A 22,038-nucleotide genomic window follows, 5' to 3' on the forward strand; every position below is an offset into this window, starting at 1 on the left:
AAATAACAAAACACAGAGGACAAGGAGAGAGAGACACAGGAAAAAAAATGACAAACAGACATACAGCAGCCAAGGAGACAGACATACTTACATACAGCGTCCAAGTAGACAGACAGAGAGACAGCAAAAAAATACAAACAGCCAAGGAGACAAACAGAAAAAAATAAAAATTACAATGCCCAAGGATAAATTCAGGAAAAAAAACCTTCCAGACATACAGTGGCCAAGGAGTTAGACTGAAAAAAAGGCATACAGACATACAGCAGCCAATGAGACAGACAGACTGACAGCGACCAAGTAGACAATCAGCAAAAAAACACAAACAAACACACAAAGCAAAAAATTAGAAACATACAGCGGCCAAGGAGACAGGCATGCAACAAATAGGAAAAATAAAAAAACTTTTAATAAATCAACCATACATGAAGAAGGAATAAAAAAAAAAAAGGGAAAAGACACCTACAGGGAAACACAGGATCAAGAGCATACAGAGAAAACAGAAGTTTGCAGGAATCAGGAACATATAGAGAAAGGAGAGCAGAGACCCCTGCAAGAAGAAAAAAATAGCAAAGAGACTGGGGATGAGAAAGAGAGCTGAGATGCTTGCAGGGAGAAAAAGCTAAGCAGTAATGTTACAGCTTGAGAGTGCAGACTGAGGAAGAAAGCAGAGACAGCGCTACACAGGGAAATGGAGGGAGGAAAGAGATAGAAAGAAAAATACAGACAGACATAAATTCTAGCACCCGTTAATGTAACGGGCTTAACGACTAGTGTGGTATAAAGACAGACGTACTGGCGGTCTGGACGATCAAACGCCTGGACATCCAGATAGACGATTTTCAAAAATAAAATTTTGCAAGTACTTTGCCGCTGCTGACTTTGGGTAACTAGTACCCTACGCCCAAATTGGATTTAAACATTTCTTTTGATTATGCCCTTCTATGGGCCTAATTAATCAAATTTCTCCATAGATGCTGAAGGAGCAAGAAAAGTGAATAGTTTACCTTCTGATCTCCTATTTCATTGTGAATGTCACAAAATCAGGACACTTCCTATATCAGAAAATTATTCTTTCTGACTATTCAATTTGTACCTTTGCTTAATCTTTGTAAACCGCATAGAACTTCACGGTATTGCGGTATATAAACTGTTATTATTATTATTATTATTCCTGACAGGAAACATGAGAACGCCAAAGTAGAAAGACTCTGCAGTTACAGATGCACGGTTCATAGACAGTAACGCGGAAGACAAAGGTGCGCGCCGACAATTGAGCGCAAGATGGAGGTGCGCGCCGAAGAAAAAGACTGTTTTTAGGGGCTGCGACGGGGGTTTTGTTGGGGAGCCCCCCACTTTACTTAATACATATCACGGCGGCGTTGTGGGGGGTTTGGGGGGTTGTAACCCCCCACATTTTAGTGAAAACGTAACTTTTTCCCTAAAAACAGGGAAAAAGTTAAGTTTTCAGTAAAATGTGGTGGGTTACAACCCCCCAAACCCCCCCCAATGCCCCCACAACGCGGCGTGATCAGTATTAAATAAAGTGGGGGGTTCCCCCCACAGCCCCCTTCGTAGCCCCTAAAAACAGTCTTTTTCTTCGGCGCGTGCCTCCACGCTGCGCTCAGTTGTCTGCTCGCGCCTTTGTCCCGGCGCGCTTTTGACCTGACACCCAGATGCACACAAGAAGTTGTGATTTAATGGATGACCTTCAAGAGAGGATTTAATTAGACCCTAAAGCAGATCCATGTCTCTCCTGTAGCACAAGACTGTAATTTTTCTCTGGCCGGCATGATCATAAGTTTCTTGAAGAAAAACCTAATGGAAGTAACTGGAGCTTTTGGGAAAGTTAGCTGTAATAGAAAATTTACAATAAATTCTACTTTAACAAGGTTTACAGACACTTCTCCACAGTTCCCTGCATATAGCCAATTGCCCAGTCCTGCCTTCTAAGTAATGGGGCTCTCATGGGCTTCTAAAACCCACACTGAAGCGGATTCGGGCCTGGGCTTGCAGAGATAAAGCCAGTACCAAAGCATGGACAAAATGTAAAAGGAAGTTGGTGGTGGCATAATAGAAGAGGTTGTTTTTTTGTTGTTTTTTTTTTGGGGGGGGGAGAATAGTAAAGTACTGGCACAATTAATTGAACTGCGGTTGGTATATATTGGAATCCAGTTACTAGAGAGAGTCCTTTTTTTTTTTATTTGCTGGTCCTGAGCTGTTTAAAGGTATATTTGCCTAATAAAAGCTTTGTTCCAGAAATACTGACTGTGACCAACGTTTACACCTTAAGAAAATGATACCTATTTGGAAATTTAAAAAAAAAATAAAAAATATTCTGCATATGCGAATTACAAATTATTCAGGTACACAAGCATTTTTCCCAGTGGGCTCCCACTCTATCTAATGTACCTTAGGCAATGGAGATTAAGTCACTTGCCCAGGGACACAAGGAGCAGTGCAGGATTCGAACCCACAACCTCAGAGGCCAAGGCTGTAGCTCTAACCACTGCACCACACACTCCCAAAATTGAATTGCGCGTCTGTTCGAAACTACTGCAACTATATTTATGCCCACTAAACCAGGCTAGTGTAAGTGGTTGTGCCTAATTATACGTACATACTTTACCTAGGTATAATGCTAGTATTTTATAGAACTGCCCTCTTAATGGATGAATTCCTGCCTGCTGCTACCGTGACGATGCTCCAACAATGTGTAATAATTCACACTTTGCGTTACACCCTTTAGGAAATAGGGTTTGTTTGATTCTCCCCCTCCTCGTCGTCCCCACAGGAATGGAGAGTGTCTACAAAGAGAATGTATACTTTCTCACTGTTTAAAGTATGTGAGAAATAGACCAGGATAATTTCCTGTCTGCTATATATTTGTTTTGGAGGGGGGGAGGGCAATATCTGGGTTTCTAGATCTTTAATTAGAATAAGAGCAGACAGGCTCCTTGGTTTACTGTTGTGGCTCACTTTCCCTTGGCAGGATACACAATGAAGCCCCTGTTGTCTGGTTAGAAAGGGGACCACCTGTCAGCGGGGACACTAAGTGGAGACACCGGGCTGTCAATAAGCCAGGCCATAGGGAGACTTTCTTCTATTGACAGAAGAAAGCAGAAGACACCTGTTGGAGGCGAGTGAAGGCCAATGACATTTTATTGACTTTGGCCAGAAGATGTCAATAGACGAGCATCCTCTGGGGATGGCTGTCCAGTAGCTGAAACATCTGTTGATGGATGATGAGCGACACCAGACTTAACCAAATTCCTTTAAAAAAATAATAATAAGAGCAGCAGAACAGATTCCAGCATTGCTTCTGCTTTAGCTGTTAATGCGTTTCACGGATTATTATTGGCTCTCTTTTTCACATAGCACCAGACAGTCGTGTAACTGGGGCAGCCCAGGAAAGGGGATCTGTTTCAATGCCAAAAGCACTTAGCAGTTATAATCATTTCTTTGGTGCTGTCTCATTTCTCGCGGGTGGTGTCTGCTGTTAAGGATATTGTATGGTGCAGATATCAAGTGTCCCTATTAAGACTTATTCCCAGTCTCTCTCAATAAGCACCGTGAGGTGAAAAAACAAGACGGCATTTGGCGTTTTGAGATAAGACAGTTGTAGTTCTTTGGGTATTTTATTTACTTTTTAACATAAAAAAAAAAATGATAGCATACAACTTTCTTTGAGGTCCTTCCAAAACGCACTGCCTTTTTTCCAGTTCAATGCCTTCCCAAAACTATTGGAATACTTCCTATGTTTTGAGAGGGAGCAACCAGCTTGTATCGATCCCTATTTGAGAGAAACTGTGTTCCTCTGGAGTGGAAGGTCAATTAATCTCTTGTTTTATGTCTAAGACTGTATAAGGTTACCGCCTCCTCCCGCTCACTCACACTGTGCCAGATTTTTTTTTTCTCTGACATATCTTTTAACCCTTCAGTAGCAATCTAGGAAATTGCATGTTTAGGAGAAAGTACTTTCCCTCTGATCTCTTTCTGGTGCTGGGCTTTGCTTTCTTGTTGTGTGCCTATGAACTGGTTTCCCACTCAGAACTGCTCCCTGGACTGCACAAGACTTGCGTATGACAGCCTTAAAAGTTATTCTTAAAAAAATCAGGGCACTAATCATAGCACTTTGACCACTTATCGGACCCTGGACAAACTTTTGCAAAGGATCTCCCTTTTTATTTCAGCTGTATTGCCAATACTCCAAATTATGAATCCAGTAAGTCAGTCTCTCAACCTGGTCCTGGAAAATCCACAAAAGGGCATTTCAGGTCATTGGCATGGCTCCTAAATCTCCCACCCTGTAATCTCAACACATGAATATAGATTAGACCAGAGGTTTCTAACTCTATCTTGGGGACCGTTAGCTAGTCAAGACTCCAGGATGTCCACAAGAAAAATACTGTAGAGTCTGACAATAGATTTGTATGCAGTGGAAAAAGAGGACCACAGAATGGACCATGTGGGGAAGGGGGAAGGGTGAGGGGAGGGAAGGAGGAAGAACGGATATAGGACCCAGAAAGTTATCATGTGAGTCAAAGAAGTGAGGGAGAGGACATCAACTGGGAGGTCATTAACATACATTCAGCACCCTTTTGTGAACATTTCCTGATGTTGTTCCTAAGTCATATGGCATCATTTCAGTAGCCTTTCTCTGGATCATTTCAGTAGCTTGCCTATATTTTTCTGAAGGGTTTAGCCAGAAAAATTTGACATGACAAAGTAAACAATGTAGGCATGACTGTGTCTTGAGAGGTAATTCAGCGTTTCTTGCAGTGTTTTCCAGGTTGGCCCTGGAGTACTCCTCACTCAGTTTACAATGAATATACATAAGATACATTTCACTACAATGGAGGGAATGTATAGAAACATAGAAACATGATGGCAGATAAAGGCCAAATGGCCCATCCAGTCTGCCCGTCCGCAGTAACCATTATCTCTTTCTCTCTCTATGAGATCCCACATGCCTATCCTGCACTTTCTTGAATTCAGATACTGTCTCTGTCTCCACCACCTCTTCCGGGAGACTGTACCACACATCTACCACTCTTTCTGTAAAAAAGTATTTCCTTAGATTACTCCTGAGCCTATCACCTCTTAACTTCATCCTATGCCCTCTCATTCCAAAGCTTCCTTTGAAATGAAAGAGGCTCAACTCATGTGCATTTACATCACATAGGTATTTAAACATCTCTATTATATCTCCTCTCTCCCGCCAAATCTATCTCATACCTACTGTTGAAAACCAGCATGACTGGAGGATCACAGCTTGAAGCACCATGAAAACCCAGATGAAAGGTCCAGCCCAAACATTTTCACATTATAAAGCAGAGATTCAAGCACTGTCTACCTTGTGGGGTGGCAGGGGTTAAACTGCTTAAACCATGATAGTAATTAGGACATAAAAAGGTCTCCAAAATTCAACCAAAGAGTAATCTTATAGGGTAAATAGGGCTAACCCAGGAACACAAAAACCAATCTCAAATTCCTGCATTACTTCAGCTGAGTAAAAAGCTGGGAATGCCTCCTAGTGGCCATTTAAAACTCAAAAGCAATAAATGAAATAAAAAGATGCTTCACAAGGACAATGACTGAAAGCCAGCAACAAGGATTTGATCATATATATAGTTCAAACAAAAAAAAAAATTTGAATGTAAGCATTAATAAATTTAGATTGCTTACCCTGATTTGAAATGTAGAAACGAAGCTAAACCTCCTAACAAGTTTTCAAACCTTCCTGAAACAAACATCTGTGACTTTGACTCACTGTGCAGCTTAAGGATTGTTTCTGACTGCTGCGGCCGCTCCCTGTAGCAGCCACATATTTGTAGTTTAAGCCAAATATGTGGACTACGCTTCTCCCTACGCATTCGCGGGTTTAGAACTTCAGTTATTCACGAGTTTTTGCCTCCCAAACGATAGTAATTTTTAAAGGCTGCCTCTGATCCATCCCTGCCTCCCTCCTGCAGCATCCCAGACCTCTCCAGACCTTACCTGGTGGTCTAGCGGTGAAGCGGAGCAGGAGCGATCTTCCTACGCTCCTGCCCCGTGCAGAGCCGTCAACAAAAGTGGCTGCCATGAGTTAGTCTCGTGAGACCACAGGAACTCACGGCAGCCATTTTTGTTGACAGCTCTGCATGGGGCAGGAGCGTAGGAAGATCGCTCCTGCTCCGCTTCACCGCTAGACCAGCAGGTAAGGTCTTGGGAGGTCCGGGAGGCGGGGGTGGGTCAGAGTTGGCCCTAAAAGTTATTCACGATTTTCCATATTCATGGGCCGGCTCTGCCCCTAACCCCCACAAATATGGAGGGAGAAGTGTATATCTTTTTTGGCAGGTAATGTTTAGTTTGAACACTATGGGGCTCATAATCAAAACAAAAAAACATCTAAAAATTGGCCTAAATAGGTACTTTGGACGATCAAAAAGCCTGATCATCCAAGTACCCATAACCAAAGCTGGTTTTAGACATTTCTAAAACCAGCTTAGGCCTTTCCCCTGCCTCAAAAACACATAGAGCAAAAAGAACCATTTTTAGAGGAGGGGAAAGGGCGGGAGGTGGGCCGACCTAGACATAGGTGTACAGCAGGTATAACCAAAACTTTAGGCAGGTTGCCTAAAGTCAAACAGGTATAAGTGCTGAAAAAGGGGCCGCTGAGCTGATCGCTGCAGCTCATTTGCCCCAGCAAACTGCCTACCACCTACTGCAACTATAGCTGCAGGAGAGATGGCTCATCTCTCCTGCCATGATGGTGATCGCCCATCCTCCAAACTGCAGCACTTCGGGGTGAGCATCACGGCAGGGCATCTCCCCTGCCAGGGATCCTCACTCTGATGTGCCGCGGTTCGGGGGGGGGGGGGTGGATGATCGATATCGCGGCAGGAGAGATAAGCCATCTTTCCAGCAGCGATCTACCCTTCCTGGCTCGGTGAAGACCGACACCCCCATCCCAACAGCGATCAGGCCAGAAGGGAGCCCAAGCCCTCCTGGCCCGGTGAAACCCCCTTACCCCAACCCCCACTAAGATACGGGCAGAAGGGTTACCAGGCCCTCCTGCCCTCGGCACCCCCCCCCCACGATTGCCCCCTGGAAACACCAATCGGCCCCTCACCCACCGACCCAATGACGCCCTGCCAACTCCTCGAACCCCCATACCTCAAAACCAGTTGGACGGATGGACGGGTCCCAATCTGGCAGACCCGCCATCCGTCGAATGGCGGGCCTTAGAGCCTGATTGGCCCAGGTGCCTCAAACGCCGCCCACAGGTGGGTCCTGAGGCGCCTGGGCCAACCGGAATCATCCCAGTAGCCTTAGGCCCCTCCTGTGGGCAGGGCCTTAGGCACATGGGCTGGGTTGGCCCATGTGCCTAAGGCCCCACCCACAGGAGGGACCTAAGGCTACTGGGATGATTCCGGTGGGCCCAGGCGCCTCAGGCCCCACCTGTAGGCGGAGTTTGAAGTGCCTTGGCCAATCAGGCCCTAAGGCTTGCCATTCGACGGATGGCGGGCCTGCCAGATGGGCTTGGTACCCGTTCGTCCGATTGTTTTGAGGTAAGGGGGGTTGGGGGTGTCGAGGTATCACAGGGTCAGCGAGTGGGGCGCCAATCGGGGGTTTGGGGGGCGATCGTGGGGGGGGTGCGCCGAGGGCAGGAGGCCTGGGATCCCTCCTGCCTATATCTTAGTGGGGGGGGGGTAGGGGGCTTTGCCTGGCCAGGAGGGCTTGGGTTCCCTCCTGGCCCGACCCGATTGCTGTCGGGGTGGGGGTATCAGTCTTCGCCGGGCCAGGAGGGTTTGGGCTAGAGAGCTGCACGGGAACGGGGACGACGGGAATCCCGCGGGACCCGCGGGCATCCCGCGGGTTCCCCCTTTGGGTCACGGGGATCCCGTGGGGACGCCCCTAGGGTCGCGGGGATCCCGTGGGGACGCCCCCTAGGGTCGCGGGGATCCCGTGGGGACGCCTCCGAGGGTCGCGGGGTTCCTGCGGGGCTGGATGTACTCAGTCGCGCGGCTCTTCTCCCTATCTTCTCTGCTTGCAGCACAGAGCCGAACGGAAGTCTTCCCGACGTCAGCGCTGACGTCGGAGGGGAGGGAGGGCTTAAACAAAGCCCTCCCTCCTTCCGACGTCAGCGCTGACGTCGGGAAGACTTCCGTTTGGCTCTGTGCTGCAGGCAGTGCAGGTAAGGAGGAGAGTAGCCTCGCGGTTCGAGTGGCTACCAAGGGAGGGGGCGGTCCGCCCTGCCACACCCCGCCCCGGTTGCAGCACAGCCGGCCAGGTCCCCTTACTTTTGTGGCACTTCCCCGACCGACCGACAACAGCCCCGGTCCGACAATCCTCCCTGCCCTGTAGCCGCGAATCTAAATTATCTTCTTACAGCAGCTGTAATAAGGTAATTTAGATTCGCAGTTAAGGGCAGAGAGGTTTGTCGGACCGGGGCTGTTGTCAGTCGGTCGGGGAAGTGCCACAAAAGTAAGGGGACCTGGCCGGCTGTGCTGCACCCGGGGCGGTAGAGAAGGAGTGGGGAGAAGGACGCTGAAAGGCCATGGGGAAGACGGGAGGGGGGGGAAGGACTCTGAAAGCACTTGAAGACAGAGGAGGGAGAAGGACGCTGAAAGCACATGGGGAATACAAAGGGGTGGAGAAGGACGCTGAAAGGCCATGGGAAGGGCGGGGGGGAGGACTCTGAAAGCACTTGTGGAAGACAGAGGGGGGAGAAGGATGCTGAAAGCACATGGGGAAGACAAAGGGGTGGAGAAGGACGCTGAAAGGACATGGGGAAGATGGGGGGTGGAGAAGGACGCTGAAAGGCCATGGGGAAGACAGAGAGGGAGAAGGACGCTGAAAGGACATGGGGAAGCAGAGGGGGGAGAAGGACACTGAAAGCACATGTGGAAGACAAAGGGGGGAGAAGGACGCTGAAAGGCCATGGGAAGGGCGGGGGGAAGGACTCTGAAAGCACTTGTGGAAGACAGAGGGGGGAGAAGGATGCTGAAAGCACATGGGGAAGACAAAGGGGTGGAGAAGGACGCTGAAAGGACATGGGGAAGACGGGGGGGGTGGAGAAGGACGCTGAAAGGCCATGGGGAAGACAGAGAGGGAGAAGGACGCTGAAAGGACATGGGGAAGCAGAGGGGGGAGAAGGACACTGAAAGCACATGTGGAAGACAGAGGGGGGAGAAGGACGCTGACAGGACATGGGGAAGATGGGGGGAGAAGGACGCTGAAAGGAAATGGGGAAGAGAGAGTAGGAAGAAGACGCTGGCAGGGAAGAAGACAGATGCCAGACTATGGGGGGAGCGGAGAGAAGAAGATGGGTGCCAGACCAATTTGGAAGGGGGAAGAAAGGGAGAGGCACAGTAACAGAGCAAATAGAAGATGCAGAAGGAAGAGAGACAGTGGATGGAAGGAATTGAATGAGAACATGAGGAAAGCAGAAACCAGGCAACAAAGGTAGGAAAAGAATTATATTTCTTTTTTTTTATTTTGCCTCAGGATAAAGTAGTATATTAGTTGTGTTGATAAAAATTTATAAACATTAGAGGCTCTGGTAGAAACCCATTTGCAAAGTATGTATTCTTCCCAATTAATATTTTCAAATTAATAAAGTCTTTTTGCTTATTTGTAAATGGGTTTCTACCAGAGCCTTTAATTCAGTAGCATAATTAAATGAAATAACTATTTCTGAAGTTTATAGGGACGGGCGGGGACGGAGGGGATTCCTCGCGGGGACGGGTGGGGACGGAGGGGATTCCTCGCGGGGACGGGTGGGGACGGAGGGAATCCTCACGGGGACGGGTGGGGACGGGTGGGATTCCTCACGGGGACGGGTGGGGACGGGTGGGACTTTGGCGGGGACGGGTGGGATTTCTGTCCCCGCGCAACTCTCTAGTTTGGGCTTCCTCCTGGCCCGATCGCTTTCGGGGTGGGGGTGTCGGTCTTCGCCATGCCAGGAGGGCTTGGGCTCTCTCCTGGCCCGATCGTTACTGGGGTGGGGGGGGATTCTGTAACCGGTGTTCTTTATGACAGACATCGGTTACAGAATCCAGCTTTTAGGCGAAGGACTGGCCCCTCCTTTGCCTAAAAGCCCTTGTTTTGGGCGTTTGGGACTTACGACTTTTTTTAGGTTGATTATATGGTGTAAGTTTAGACGCAGTGGTGGTCTGGGCGTTTAAACAGCTGAACGTAGAGGCAGGCCATTATTTAAAAAAAACCTCTTTTTGGACGTTTTTTTAAATTATGGACATTTTCCCTGCTTCTACTTTCAACGTGTAGGGCCTAAGGGCAAAAGGGGACTTAGACCTTTTTTTTTATTATTATGCCACTCTATATATATATGCTGCTTATGGTTGTTACTGTAACTCATTTGGCAGCTTTAGGACTGATTCTGATCCCTGAAGTTTGGTAATCGTATTTGCTTATTGGCCGATAAGATTCTAATTGATTTGGATCATCTCTTACATTCACTTTATTTCTCACTGACATTTGGGTGTCACTTCATATCTTTTATTTCACACATCATTTATTTGTATTTATTTATTTATACCCCGCCTTTCCCAAGGCAGATCACAATAGAGTACATACACAAACAGAATCACATACATTACAACAAACAGAATATCAATAAAACATAATAATGATAATTTGTTAACTTTTGTTGACCTAAGCTCTAATCCTCTAAAACTCACCACTTAAGCATTTCACCTTCACTTTGTTCACCTCCTGAGTGGAGTAGGACGGGTAAAAGTGGATCGATTTTTCACTTTGTCACAAATTACAAAGACTAAGGGACACTCGATGAAACTGCAGGGAAATAGTTTTAAAACCAATAGGAGGAAATATTTTTTCTTGCAGAGAATAGTTAAACGCTGGAATGCGTTGCCAGAGGATGTGGTAAGAGCGGATAGCATAGCTGGTTTTAAGAAAGATTTGAACAATTTCCTGGAGGAAAAGTCTATAGTCAGTTATTGAGAAAGAATGGGGGAAGCCACTGCTTGCCCTGTCTTAGTAGCATGGAATAGTGCTACTCCTTGGGTTTTGGCCAGGTACTAGTGACCTGGATTGGCCACCGTGAGAACGGGCTACTGGGCTTGATGGACCATTGGACTGACCCAGTAGGGCTATTCTTATGTTCTTATCGATTTTTACTTCTCATGCCTTCTCTAAGTGTCATTTGTTTTAAATATTTTTATTAATATTCATGTTTTTATTAAATTCTATATATGTGATTTATATATAATATACTGTATATTATATATATGTGATATATGTATATAATATATATATTGCCACAGAAACACAGGAAAGCTAGAGGCAAGATAATAGCCACACCAACACAGTTCCCTGATAATACATAATACCAAAACCTAGGCATAAACAGGGAAAGGTGGTCCACTTAGAAAGGACACTTGAAAAAGAACATACATAGACAGGTGCCTATTTATCTTTTTCCAGGCAAGTGCCCAGTAAAACAAGGATAGTACAGGAAAGCTCTTTTAAGCCAAGAAAAGTTAAACAAGAGTTTACTGACATCAAAGACACAGTGCACTAAGCAGCAAACAGGTTCAAACAAGATCACAGCTCTCAGAAGGTCCCAACCAATCAGGAAGAAGAACACACCTGACACTAGCTTTAATTTCCTTAGTAAGGAAAGGCAGAGAATAGGGCTAGAGTTGGCAGCAGAAGCCTCAGGAAAAATGTATGTCTATTTGCTCTGAAAATGCTATTGAAATGAATGATGAAGAGCCTATGGATTATAGTGAAGGCAGTCCAGAATATTTACCTTTGGACAGTATGATGGAGGGCTAGGAATGTTGAAAGACTGAGAGTTCACTGCTCTGGAGAATGAGCAGACATTGCTAAAGCTGTGTTTTCTGAAGGGAAGTGTTGAAATCCCACTCCAATTAATGGACACACGATATAAGTCAGAATTCACATTGATTAAGAGGCCTTGTTGCTGACAGTATTATCAGTCTATGAGGCTGCAAAGCAGAAGTGCCTCATGTTAGTAAGGAAGAGAAATGCAAATGAAGCAGGGCCTGCACAACAGAAATGTAGGGCTTCTGAGATATTGAAACTTGAAAGGGAATGGGGCGAGATTATTACATCTATTCATTTATGGGTGGTTAGTTCCCACATCATTGAGCTCTGGTCATAAGAAATGCTCTATGGTATTTCAGGACCGCAGTAAACCATCTTCATGTCATTCTTTAAGGAGAGAGGGAAGAATCAGAGTATGAATGGCCACAACCACTGACCCTCAAGCTTTGCTTTGAAGAATGGTGGTGTAGAAGGACTGAGGTTGAAATAGACACTAAAAAATGACATGGGATTATTTCCCGCGGTTATCCACGGAGACAGGAACGGTGATGAATTTTATCACCGTGTCATTCTCTAGCCTGAAACAGATTCTGGTCTGGGCTAGCAGGGTTAAAGCCAGTACCAAAGCATGGCCAAAATGTAAAAGGAAGTTGGTAGCATAACAGAAAAGAGGTTTTTGGTTTGGTTTTTTTTGGGGGGGGAGAATAGTAAAGTACTAGAACAATTAATTGAACTGCAGCTGGTATAAATTGGAATCCAGTTACTAGAGAGTCCTTTTTTTTTTTTTTTTGCTGCTCCTAAGCTATTCAGTGTTTGTGAATTCACAAACATTCACTCACAAACATTGAATAGATCGGGATGGTGCAGAGAAAGTACTGAAGGGGGGACTTTTCTTGAAACAGCCTTCGGGCGAAACATGTCAGAATGACAGGTCCCTTCCCGATGTGAACAGGAGAATAATATTAAGATAAAGATAAGTTTTAATGTTTAAAAGTCTAAAGTTTATTAACTTTTATAAGTAGAGCGCTGAGCACTTTAAAAATGTTTAAGTAAAATATAATGGGGCTAGTGAGGAGACCATTGCCACAAGCATGTTTGTAGCCATTGAAAACACTTGGCTAACAACTGGCATATCTGAAGCCCTTAAAAAAATGAATAAAAAGGAAAAAAGGAATATAAGATTTGTTTGGAATACTGAATGTTTATAGGAGTAACTACTGGCAGTATCTTACTATTGACTGCAGGATATACTGTTTAATATGTTTTAAATGAACACTTAATAATGCAAGAGGCCAAATCTACATATCAGCTATGACTTTTCTGACTTGATCGTATCTGTCCTGTCATTAAATGTTCCCAGAAATAATGTAGTAGACTAGAGTTTTTAAATCTTGAATCATGTTTATAGGCACATCTATCTCAAGAATGCAAGCAAGATGTATTTCTAAAACGACAGCAAAGCGTCTCTTAAAGGATCACAGATTTCCTACAGTTGAACCCAATGCCGCAAATCATCAACTATTCATTCACTGGAGTCCCTCAAATGGCAAAAGAGAAGCTGACAACTTTGTTCTGCAAATCTGAACCTTTTCAGAGACAAGATCGTACCGTATCCACATTTGCTGTCTACATATACTTTGAGCAGGGCAGGATTATTTCTTCGAGGCCGTGAACTGCGAAGCAGCCTGTTTAGAGTGCTGCGGCTGCCGACGAGTGCTGGAGGGAGGTTTGTCGGTCGTGTTGCGGTGGGAGGGTCTGTGGGGAGGGCCTGGGGCAATGACGTTGGGGGGCGGGGCAATGACTCTGCTGCGAATCCAGCAAGGGTGAGGGAGATGCCCAAACGGCCCTAAAGCACTGCACCGGTGAGCCCCCCTGACCATTTTGGGCCCTGGGCCCATGCCTACTGGGCCTATCCTTTAATCCGGCCCTGACTTTGAGTAAAAGTGCAGTATATCATATTTCATTTTGCATTCATATGAGCCTGAGAGCTGGTCTCAACGGATGACAATAATACAGGGCTGGAAGGCCCACCTTATCGCCTGTCAAAACCTTCTGAGAGAAGGTCAGTCACCTTGCAGGGTGGGGGAGGTGGATTGGCAGCAATGTTTCCTGTGGCAAGAATTCAAATTGGCTAGGGGTGCGGGTGCTAAAGGTGCTGGGGGTGCATAAGAGCTGGGACCTCCAAGGACCAGGATCTTTTCCTGCTGCTCAGAGGCAGCTTTCTCATCTCACCCATCCCTTCTAAGAGGATTGGACCGGTTGGGGCTCAGGATGCCGTGCTACTGGGTACTGGGCTCATCCGGCAATGAGCGACTGACTGGCAGGAAGCTCAGCGAGTGGATGCCATAGGATAGGGCGACCCTGGGAAGTGGGGTATGGAGGTACATAATTCTTTGAGGGCCCCCAGAAACACAAGTACACAGGTGAGATTTCCATTTGATTTCATACATCCCACTAAACAGAGGCAAGCTAAATATAAAGTACCATACAATGATAAACCAATGCAATAACATTTTAAAGTCTGTCACTCATTTGCATACCAGTATATTAATTAGTTCACTTTAGTAGATTGGAATTTGTGTCAGTATTGAAGAAGTAAATCTAAAACATTTACCCCCCTCCCCTTTTACAAAACCATGATAGCGGTTTGTAGCGCAGGCTGGCACGCTAAATGCTTCGCGCTGCACCCGACACTCATAGGAACTCTGACCATTGGAGCAGCGCAAAGCATTCAGCATGCCGGCCGGTGCAACAAACCTCTAAAACCGAAGGAATGGTAAAGTTTAGGGGTGAAGAACTTATGTGCACGACAGCAGAGCAGGACTTGGGTGTGATTGTATGGGATGATCTAAAGGTGGCCAAACAGATTGAAAAGGTGACGGCGAAAGCTAGAAGGATGCTAGGTTGCATAGGGAGAGGTATGGCCAGTAGGAAAAAGGAGGTATTGATGCCCCTGTATAAGACTCCGGTGAGACCTCATTTAGACTATTGTGTACAATTCTGGAGACTGCACCTTCAAAAAGATATAAAAAAGGATGGAGTCGGTCCAGAGGAAGGCTACTAAAATGGTGCGTGGTCTTCGTCATGAGGTGTATGGGGACAGACTTAAAGATCTCAATCTGGAGGAAAGGTGGGAGAAGGGAGATATGATAGAGATGTTTAAATACCTACGTAATATACATGCGCATCAGTCGAGTCTCTTTCATTTGAATGGAAACTCTGCAATGAGAGGGCATAGGATGAAGTTAAGAGGTGATAGGCTCCGGAGGCTGGTGGATGTGTGGAACGGTCTCTAAGAGGAGGTGGTGGAAATAGAGACCGTGTCTGAATTCAAGAAAGTGTTGGATAGGCACATGGGATCTCTTAGAGAGAGGAAGAGATAATGGTTACTGCGGATGGACAGACTGGATGGGCCATTTGGCCTATATCTGCCATCATGTTTCTGTGTTTCTTCCACTCTTTTTTAAAGGGTGGGGGGAATAGACATATGCATACAAAAACTGAACCATTAAGAAGCCAGACTCTGCATTCAATGCAACACCACAGAAATATTGGTGCATATCCCCTAATACTGTACAAAATATAAAGATAGCAAATGTAAATTTTAAAAAAGAGAAATAACAAATCACTTTACAAATTAACAAATAAAATGAAAACTGGAAAATAAGATAAAACTATTTTATTGGACTAATACATTTTGTAATTAGCTTTCAGAGATCAAAACCTCTTTCCTCAAGTCAGTAAAGTATACTGCTGTTACAATATCCTGTCCTGACCTGAGGAAGGAGAATTTGGTATCTGAAAGTTAGTCAAAAATGCATTAAAATTAGTCCAATAAAAGGATCACTATATTTCTATTTTCTGTTTATAAACATTTATCAACACAGCTACACTACTACTTTATCCTAAAGCAAAAAAATAAATAATTCTACCTTTGTCATGTGGTTTCTGCTTTCCTCATCTTCTTATCATTCTCTTCCTTCCATCCACTGTCTGCCCCTTCCCGAAACTGCCTCCCCCTTCCATATCTCCTGCCTCCCCCCTCCCAATTGGTCTGGAATCCATCTTCCTCCCTCTGTTCCCCTCATGGTCTGGCACATCTCTCCTTCCCAACCCCTTGTGGTTTTGATCTCTCTCTTCTCATTTCCTCCACTCAGATCTGATATCTCCGTCTCCTTTCCCCCATGCTCTGGCATCTCTCTCTCCTCTCTCTTTCCTTTCCTTTTCTTCCCTGGTCTTCCTTCTCTATTTTCTACCTCCATCTAAATTAAATTTTCTTACTATTCAGTCTTCATTTTCCCTCTTTTCACTGTCTACCCACAGCTTGCCATCCCGTTCCTTCACCCCCTCCTGTATCTAACTCTATCCTCTACCCCCCATCCAGCATATGCCCTTTTTCTTTATCCCCTCCTTCCATCCACTATGTGTTCTTTCTCCCTTCCATTTAGCATCTGTTGTCCCCTCTCTCCCCTCCCAACTGACATCCAATGTCTGCCCCCTTCTCTCTCTCCCTTCACCCTACTTCCATCATCTGTCCCCTTCTCTCTCTCCCTTCACCCTACTTCCATCATCTGCCCCCTTCTCTCTCTCTCTATCCCTCCACCCCCATTCCATTGAATTATCCTGCCCCTCACCTCCTCACTGCTGCTGCTGCTGTCCCACATGCTCCTGATGGCACAAGATAATAAACCTTAAGCACCACTTAACCTCTTTCCCTAGTTGGCCCCAGGGCCGGATTAATGAATAGGCCCAGTAGGCACATGCCTAGGGCCCGAAATGGTCATGGGGGCCCACTGAAGGAGAACACTGAAAATTTTTTTTTTTTAACGGCGACTGGCCCCCCCTCTTGATCGTCAACACCGGACCCCCCCTCGATCATCAACACCGGGCTCCCCCATTGGCAGAAACAGGGCCTGCGACTGCTCTCTCTCTCTCTCTCTCTTGCCCGCCGCTGCCGAAGTCTGTAAACAAATTTAACACACACCGTGGGGCTCTAACAGTGCACGTGATGCTGCCGGAATCCCTCCTCCTCCTCCTCCTCCATAAACGAAATGGGAAGTCAGCAGCAGGCGCAGCTTGAGCCCTGTGGCATGTGTTAAATTTGTTTACAGGTTTCAGCAGCGGCGGGAGAGAGAGCAGTAAATGAGTCGAAGCCGGCAGGCCTGGGGATGGGAAGATGCTAGATGGAAGGGCAGTCAGAAAGAACAAGAAGTGTGGTATGTTGGAGCAGGGAATGAGAGGGAGGGAGAGAAAGGGAAACATTGGACAAGGGCGGGAGGGGGACTGGATCATAGGGTGACAGGGGGAGAGAACAGCAGGAAAGAGAGCGGAAGCAATCTTGGACCCTGAGGGGAAGAGAAGAGAGAGGTGGTGAAATAATTGATTATGGGAGGAGGGAAGAGAGATGGGATAGGAAGATAGTGAAGGAAAAAGGACAGGGAGATGTCAGGCCATCAGAGACGGAGAAGAGATGCTGGGCTAAAAGAATGGAGGGAGGAGATATGCTGGAAATTGTGGGAATCATGGGAAAGACCAAGGGACAGGGGTGGCAAGGAGATGTATGAGAAGATAGCCTCTAGCCCCTCACCGCTGCTATTTTCCAACATGTGCCTGACGCTGACGGTACAAGTTCTCTCCACTTCCATCATCTGACCCCCTTCTTTCTCTCCCTCCACCCTAGGCAATTCACTGAGGGGGCAGGATAATGTGATGGAATTGCCTGGGATGGAGAGAGAGAGAAGGGGCAGATAATGGAAGTGGGGAGAAGAAAGAAAGAGAAGGAGCAGATGACAGAAGTGGGGAGAAGGGGGACAGATGACAGAAGTGGGGAGAACTTGTGCCGTCAGCTTCAGTAGCATATGAGGAAGCAGCAGCAGCAGCAGCGGTGAAGAGGTGAGGGGCCCTCACCACTGCTACTGCTTTCCCACATTCTGGATGGGGGGAAAGATAGAGTTAGTGAGATAGTGGAGGGGTGAAGGAAAGGGGTGCAAGCTGTGAGTAGACACAGGGAAAAGAGGGAAACTGAGGACTGAATAGTAATAAAGAATTTAATTTAGACGGAGGCAGAAAATAGAGAAGGAAGACCAGAGAAGAAAAGGGAAGAGAGAGGAGAGTTGCCAGAAAACAGGGAAGGAGACAGAGATATCAGATCTAAGTGGAGGAAATGAGAGAGAGATGCTAAAAACCACAGGGGCGAGAGAAGGAGAGATGAAAGGAGAGAGATGCCAGACCATGAGGGGGAACAGAGGGAAGATGATGGATGCCAGACCAAGAGGGGGGGGAGCAAGAGAGATGGCAGAGGGAGGTAGATATTTTCTGGAAATGGCAGACACTAGATGGAAGTAAGAGAATGACAAGAAAATAAGGAAAGCAGAAACCACATGAGAAAGGTAGAAAAAAAATTATATTTTTTAATTTTATTTTTGCTTCAGGATAAAGTAGTATTGGAGCTGTGTTGATAAGTGTTTAGAAATAAAAATGGTGAACCTTTTATTGGACTAATTTTAATACATGTTTGACTAACTTTCAGAGACCAAATTCTCCTTCCTCAGGTCAGGACAGAATACTGTAATAGCAGTATACTTTACTGACCTAAGGAAAGAGGGTTTGACCTCTGAAAGCTAATTAAAAAATGTATTAGTCCAATAAAATGGTATTATCTTCTTTTCCATTTTTTGCTTTATTTTTATTTGTTAATTTGTAAAGTGATTTGTTATTTCTCTTTTTTCAAATTATACATCTGCTATCTTTATATTTTGTTCAGTATTGGGGGATATGCACCACTGTTTCTTCACCCCCTAAACTGTACCGTTCCTTCGGTTTGTAACACAAGCCAGCATGCTGAATGCTCTGCACTGCTCCGATGATTGTCGGAACAGCGCAGAACATTCAGCCCACCAGCGCTAAAAACCTCTTCCATGCTTTTGTAAAAAGGAGGGTGGGATTCAATTGTGATTACTTATTCCATAGTGGGTGAGGGTGGTTCTGTGTCCTGTGTGTATGAAAGACATGGTTTTCTGTTAGCATTGACCAGCCTTGTTTGGCGAAATGCATCAGGCATGGTTCCTGGGAGCACCTTGAATAAACCTGATTTGAATCTCTTTATTGTCTGCTGATCTTCTTTTGTTCCACGTTGGATTCTTTGGTGGACCGCTTGCCTTGTTGTTTTGTTACAAATTAACATACATGGAGTGGAATGTACCAGAGGAGTTACAGATTTGGTTGTTTATACATACATATGGGTTAAAGTTGGACAACATAGAATGAAGCAGTTGAGAGGAGTTGCAAACTTGGTTATTAATATAGACTTATGCATTTGAACACTTTTATATACATATGGAAAGGGTTCAGAGTTAAAGTCCTGGGCAAGTAGGTGGGAAGGGAAGGAAGGGGGGTTTTGTTCAGAGATGTTTGGGGCTTGCATAGAACTAAAACTGTACACTGGCACTGGTATGGTAATCTTTGTTGTTTGTTTTGAATTTTATAATAAAAGAAAAAAGAAATACAAGTGAAAATAAAGAAGTAAATAAGAAAACAGATACATAAATGGGGCGGGGCAGGGGGATGGAGTGGAGTGGGGTGGGGCGTGGGCATGGGCGGGGCAGGGCTAGGGGGCCCAGTATACATGTGTGCCTAGGGGCCCTCGACAAATTAATCCTGCCCTGGTTGGCCCATCTCCCTCCCTTCCCCTCACCTTCGCAGTCACCTTTCCATTTCAAAATCAGTTTTCTTTTTCAGATGAGCAACCATTCTGCAAGCGGCTACTTGGCCCAAAGCTTCCCCTTTCTCTTCCTGTTTCCGCCTGGGTGGCTCATGTCAAAGAGGAAGTTTTGGGCCGAGCAGCCGCTTGCAGAATGGTTGCCCATTTGAAAAAGAAAACCGATTTTGAAATGGAAAGGTGACCGCGAAGGTGAGGGGAAGGGAGGGAGGGAGATGGGCCAACTAGGGAAGAAATGCCCGGACCACAGGGCCTCCTGGAGCTGTGGGGCCCAGGGTAGCTGCTCTGTTTGCCCTCCCCTAAAGCACCACACTGGCGGGCCCCCCTGACATTTTCAGGCCCATGACACTGGGCCTACCCTTTAATCCGACCCTGGGTACATGCCACCCCCCAGACCCTAGCTGACAAGGCAGGGTCAGGGGGTTATAAACATTACATGGCATAATTTTCAAACCGAGAATTGTTATTTACTGTTATTGTTTGCACATGTATGTGGTTGTCAATAAAGAGAGCTGCAGCAAATTTTCCCAAAGAGAGTGTTCATGTTTGATTATATTATGTTCATTGCAAGGGGTATTATTACATGGGGTATGTCAGGAGGCTAATGGGTGGGGTAGAAACGTAGGAGGTGGGAGTAGGGGTCAACCGGGCCTTTCCAGATCCCACTGTTATTCAAATTCCAAGCATTTATGAGTAGAACCAGGTACACATTTCTGTTAGCCGCCAAAAAGGAAATCTTAAATATTCTTTCACTCCCCAAAAGCCGAGAACGTTTAGATTCCTGCCCCCAGATAGCCTGGCTGACAATTCCGGCCCTTGTTCTCTAGTGCCAAGCTGCTTATAGCCTTAACGCACTGGACATCTCTGGAGAGCAAGGGGGTTGCTGGAAACCAAGGCCTGTTAGTTCCGGATTTCCTCCACTCCGTGACCATTTCCGACGCCTCTCCCGGGACCCCGTTTTCTCTCTGCTAGGAACGATCCCCCCCCCCCCTTACAGTTTATCCTCACACCGCACCGAGAAGACGCATCTGGGTCTGCCCCAGGCAGCTGCCACCATCACCGGTGTGGCACCGACAGAGCAGATTTGGAGGGTGGCACCTGCCAGCTTCTCCCAGGGTCATTCCCCAGGGTCTCTGCTTAAAGAAGAAGCTACCCCGACCCAGCAAAGAGCGTCGAGCAGCGAGATCAACCCGCCGTCTTAAGATCTCGGAGCACTCGGGGGCTCTATTAGCACCGTCGGTCCCCGCACTCAAGCGCTTGCCTGCACCCGAGTGTCCCCTAAGCACAGACACCCCCCCCCCCAAGTCAATTGCAGCGGGGACAAGGGAGCAGCAAAATGCCCTCGGGACCCCTCCCGCCGGAAGAATGAGCCGGCCCTTACTGCTTCTCCTCTTCAGCCACCTGATCCTTGTCGCCCGGGCAGAGGAAGAGCGCCCGGCCCCCAAAGGGTCACCGGGAGCGAGAGCCCGAGGCCGAAGCAGCGCTCCGCAGATTCGGTTTTCCTCCTCCTCGGCGGCTCTTAGGGGCGGCGGGGGCAGCCTCCGGTGGAGTCCGGCGGGGCGCCGGACGGGGAGCCTCTACTGCACGGTGGGCATCGGCTTTCATCTGCAGATCTACCCCGGCGGCCAAGTCAACGGCTCCCACGAAGCCAGTCCTTTGAGTAAGTTGCTTTCCCCAAGACACTTCCATTGGTCCAGCAGGGAATAAAAAAAAAATCAGAGCGCCAAGCTTTTCGGAGCGCTTTTAATAGGAGCTGCCGAAACTGCGGGCATCATGGTTGAAATGTTACCCCCCCCCCTTCAAACAACTAACCTTAGAACAGAGTGATGGGATAAACAGGAGAACGTTGTTTTTTCTAGCTTTAATGTTTTCCCCTTCCTTCCTCTCACTGGGTTCCGTTTTATTTTCTCTCGGTTTCGGCCGAAAGATGCACAGAAAATACCGATTTTCTGCTCTGTGGCGGCTGCAGGTAAAATCCGACAGCTCAGACGGGCAGATGGTTTACTTGAGTGCAGGAGGGTTCTTGAGCTTTGTGGGGAGGGCCGACCCCCCTGCACGGAAAATTAAAATTCGGCCAGCTTATTAATAGAGAGAAAAAGTGCCCCTGAATCGTAAGTGCTTTCAAAAAAAAAAACCAAGTTCCAATTTGCCAGTCAAACCAGTATTTTGAAGAAAAAGCAGATGCAATCTCATCACTTTTCAGCAAATAACACACAGACAACACAAACACCGAAAATCAGGATTTGCTTTCTGAATTTCTGGTCTGAAGAAGAGTTGCTTTCCAAACCTCATAAAAAATGTATTGTTACTCCAAAAAAAGAAAAGAAAAGATATCTTATCTTTTCTTTAGTTTGCTTTATGTCATATTTATTACCTTTAAAAGTGGACTGACACTTCCCTCAAGAAAATGCAGGTAGGACTGAAGAACCAAGCCTACCAGAAATCCCTCACTTTACAGGAAAACCAAGCGTACTTTTAGAAGATGTATGGATTGCCATCCTCCTGGG

The 22,038-nt window shown here is 46.4% G+C and overlaps 1 protein-coding gene across 1 annotated transcript in view; it reads left to right on the forward strand.

Moving 5' to 3' along the window:
- Window positions 1–20,896: 20,896 nt before the first annotated feature.
- FGF5 (fibroblast growth factor 5) overlaps window positions 20,897–22,038 on the forward strand; it is a 72,125-nt gene continuing 70,983 nt past the window's right edge. The window contains exon 1 of the mRNA XM_033941900.1: window positions 20,897–21,191. Coding sequence (XP_033797791.1) covers window positions 20,897–21,191 — 295 coding nt within the window. The remainder of the gene's footprint in view (window positions 21,192–22,038) is intronic.

This window comes from Geotrypetes seraphini, chromosome 1 (assembly GCF_902459505.1).
Source record: "Geotrypetes seraphini chromosome 1, aGeoSer1.1, whole genome shotgun sequence".
Classification (NCBI taxonomy): domain Eukaryota; kingdom Metazoa; phylum Chordata; class Amphibia; order Gymnophiona; family Dermophiidae; genus Geotrypetes; species Geotrypetes seraphini.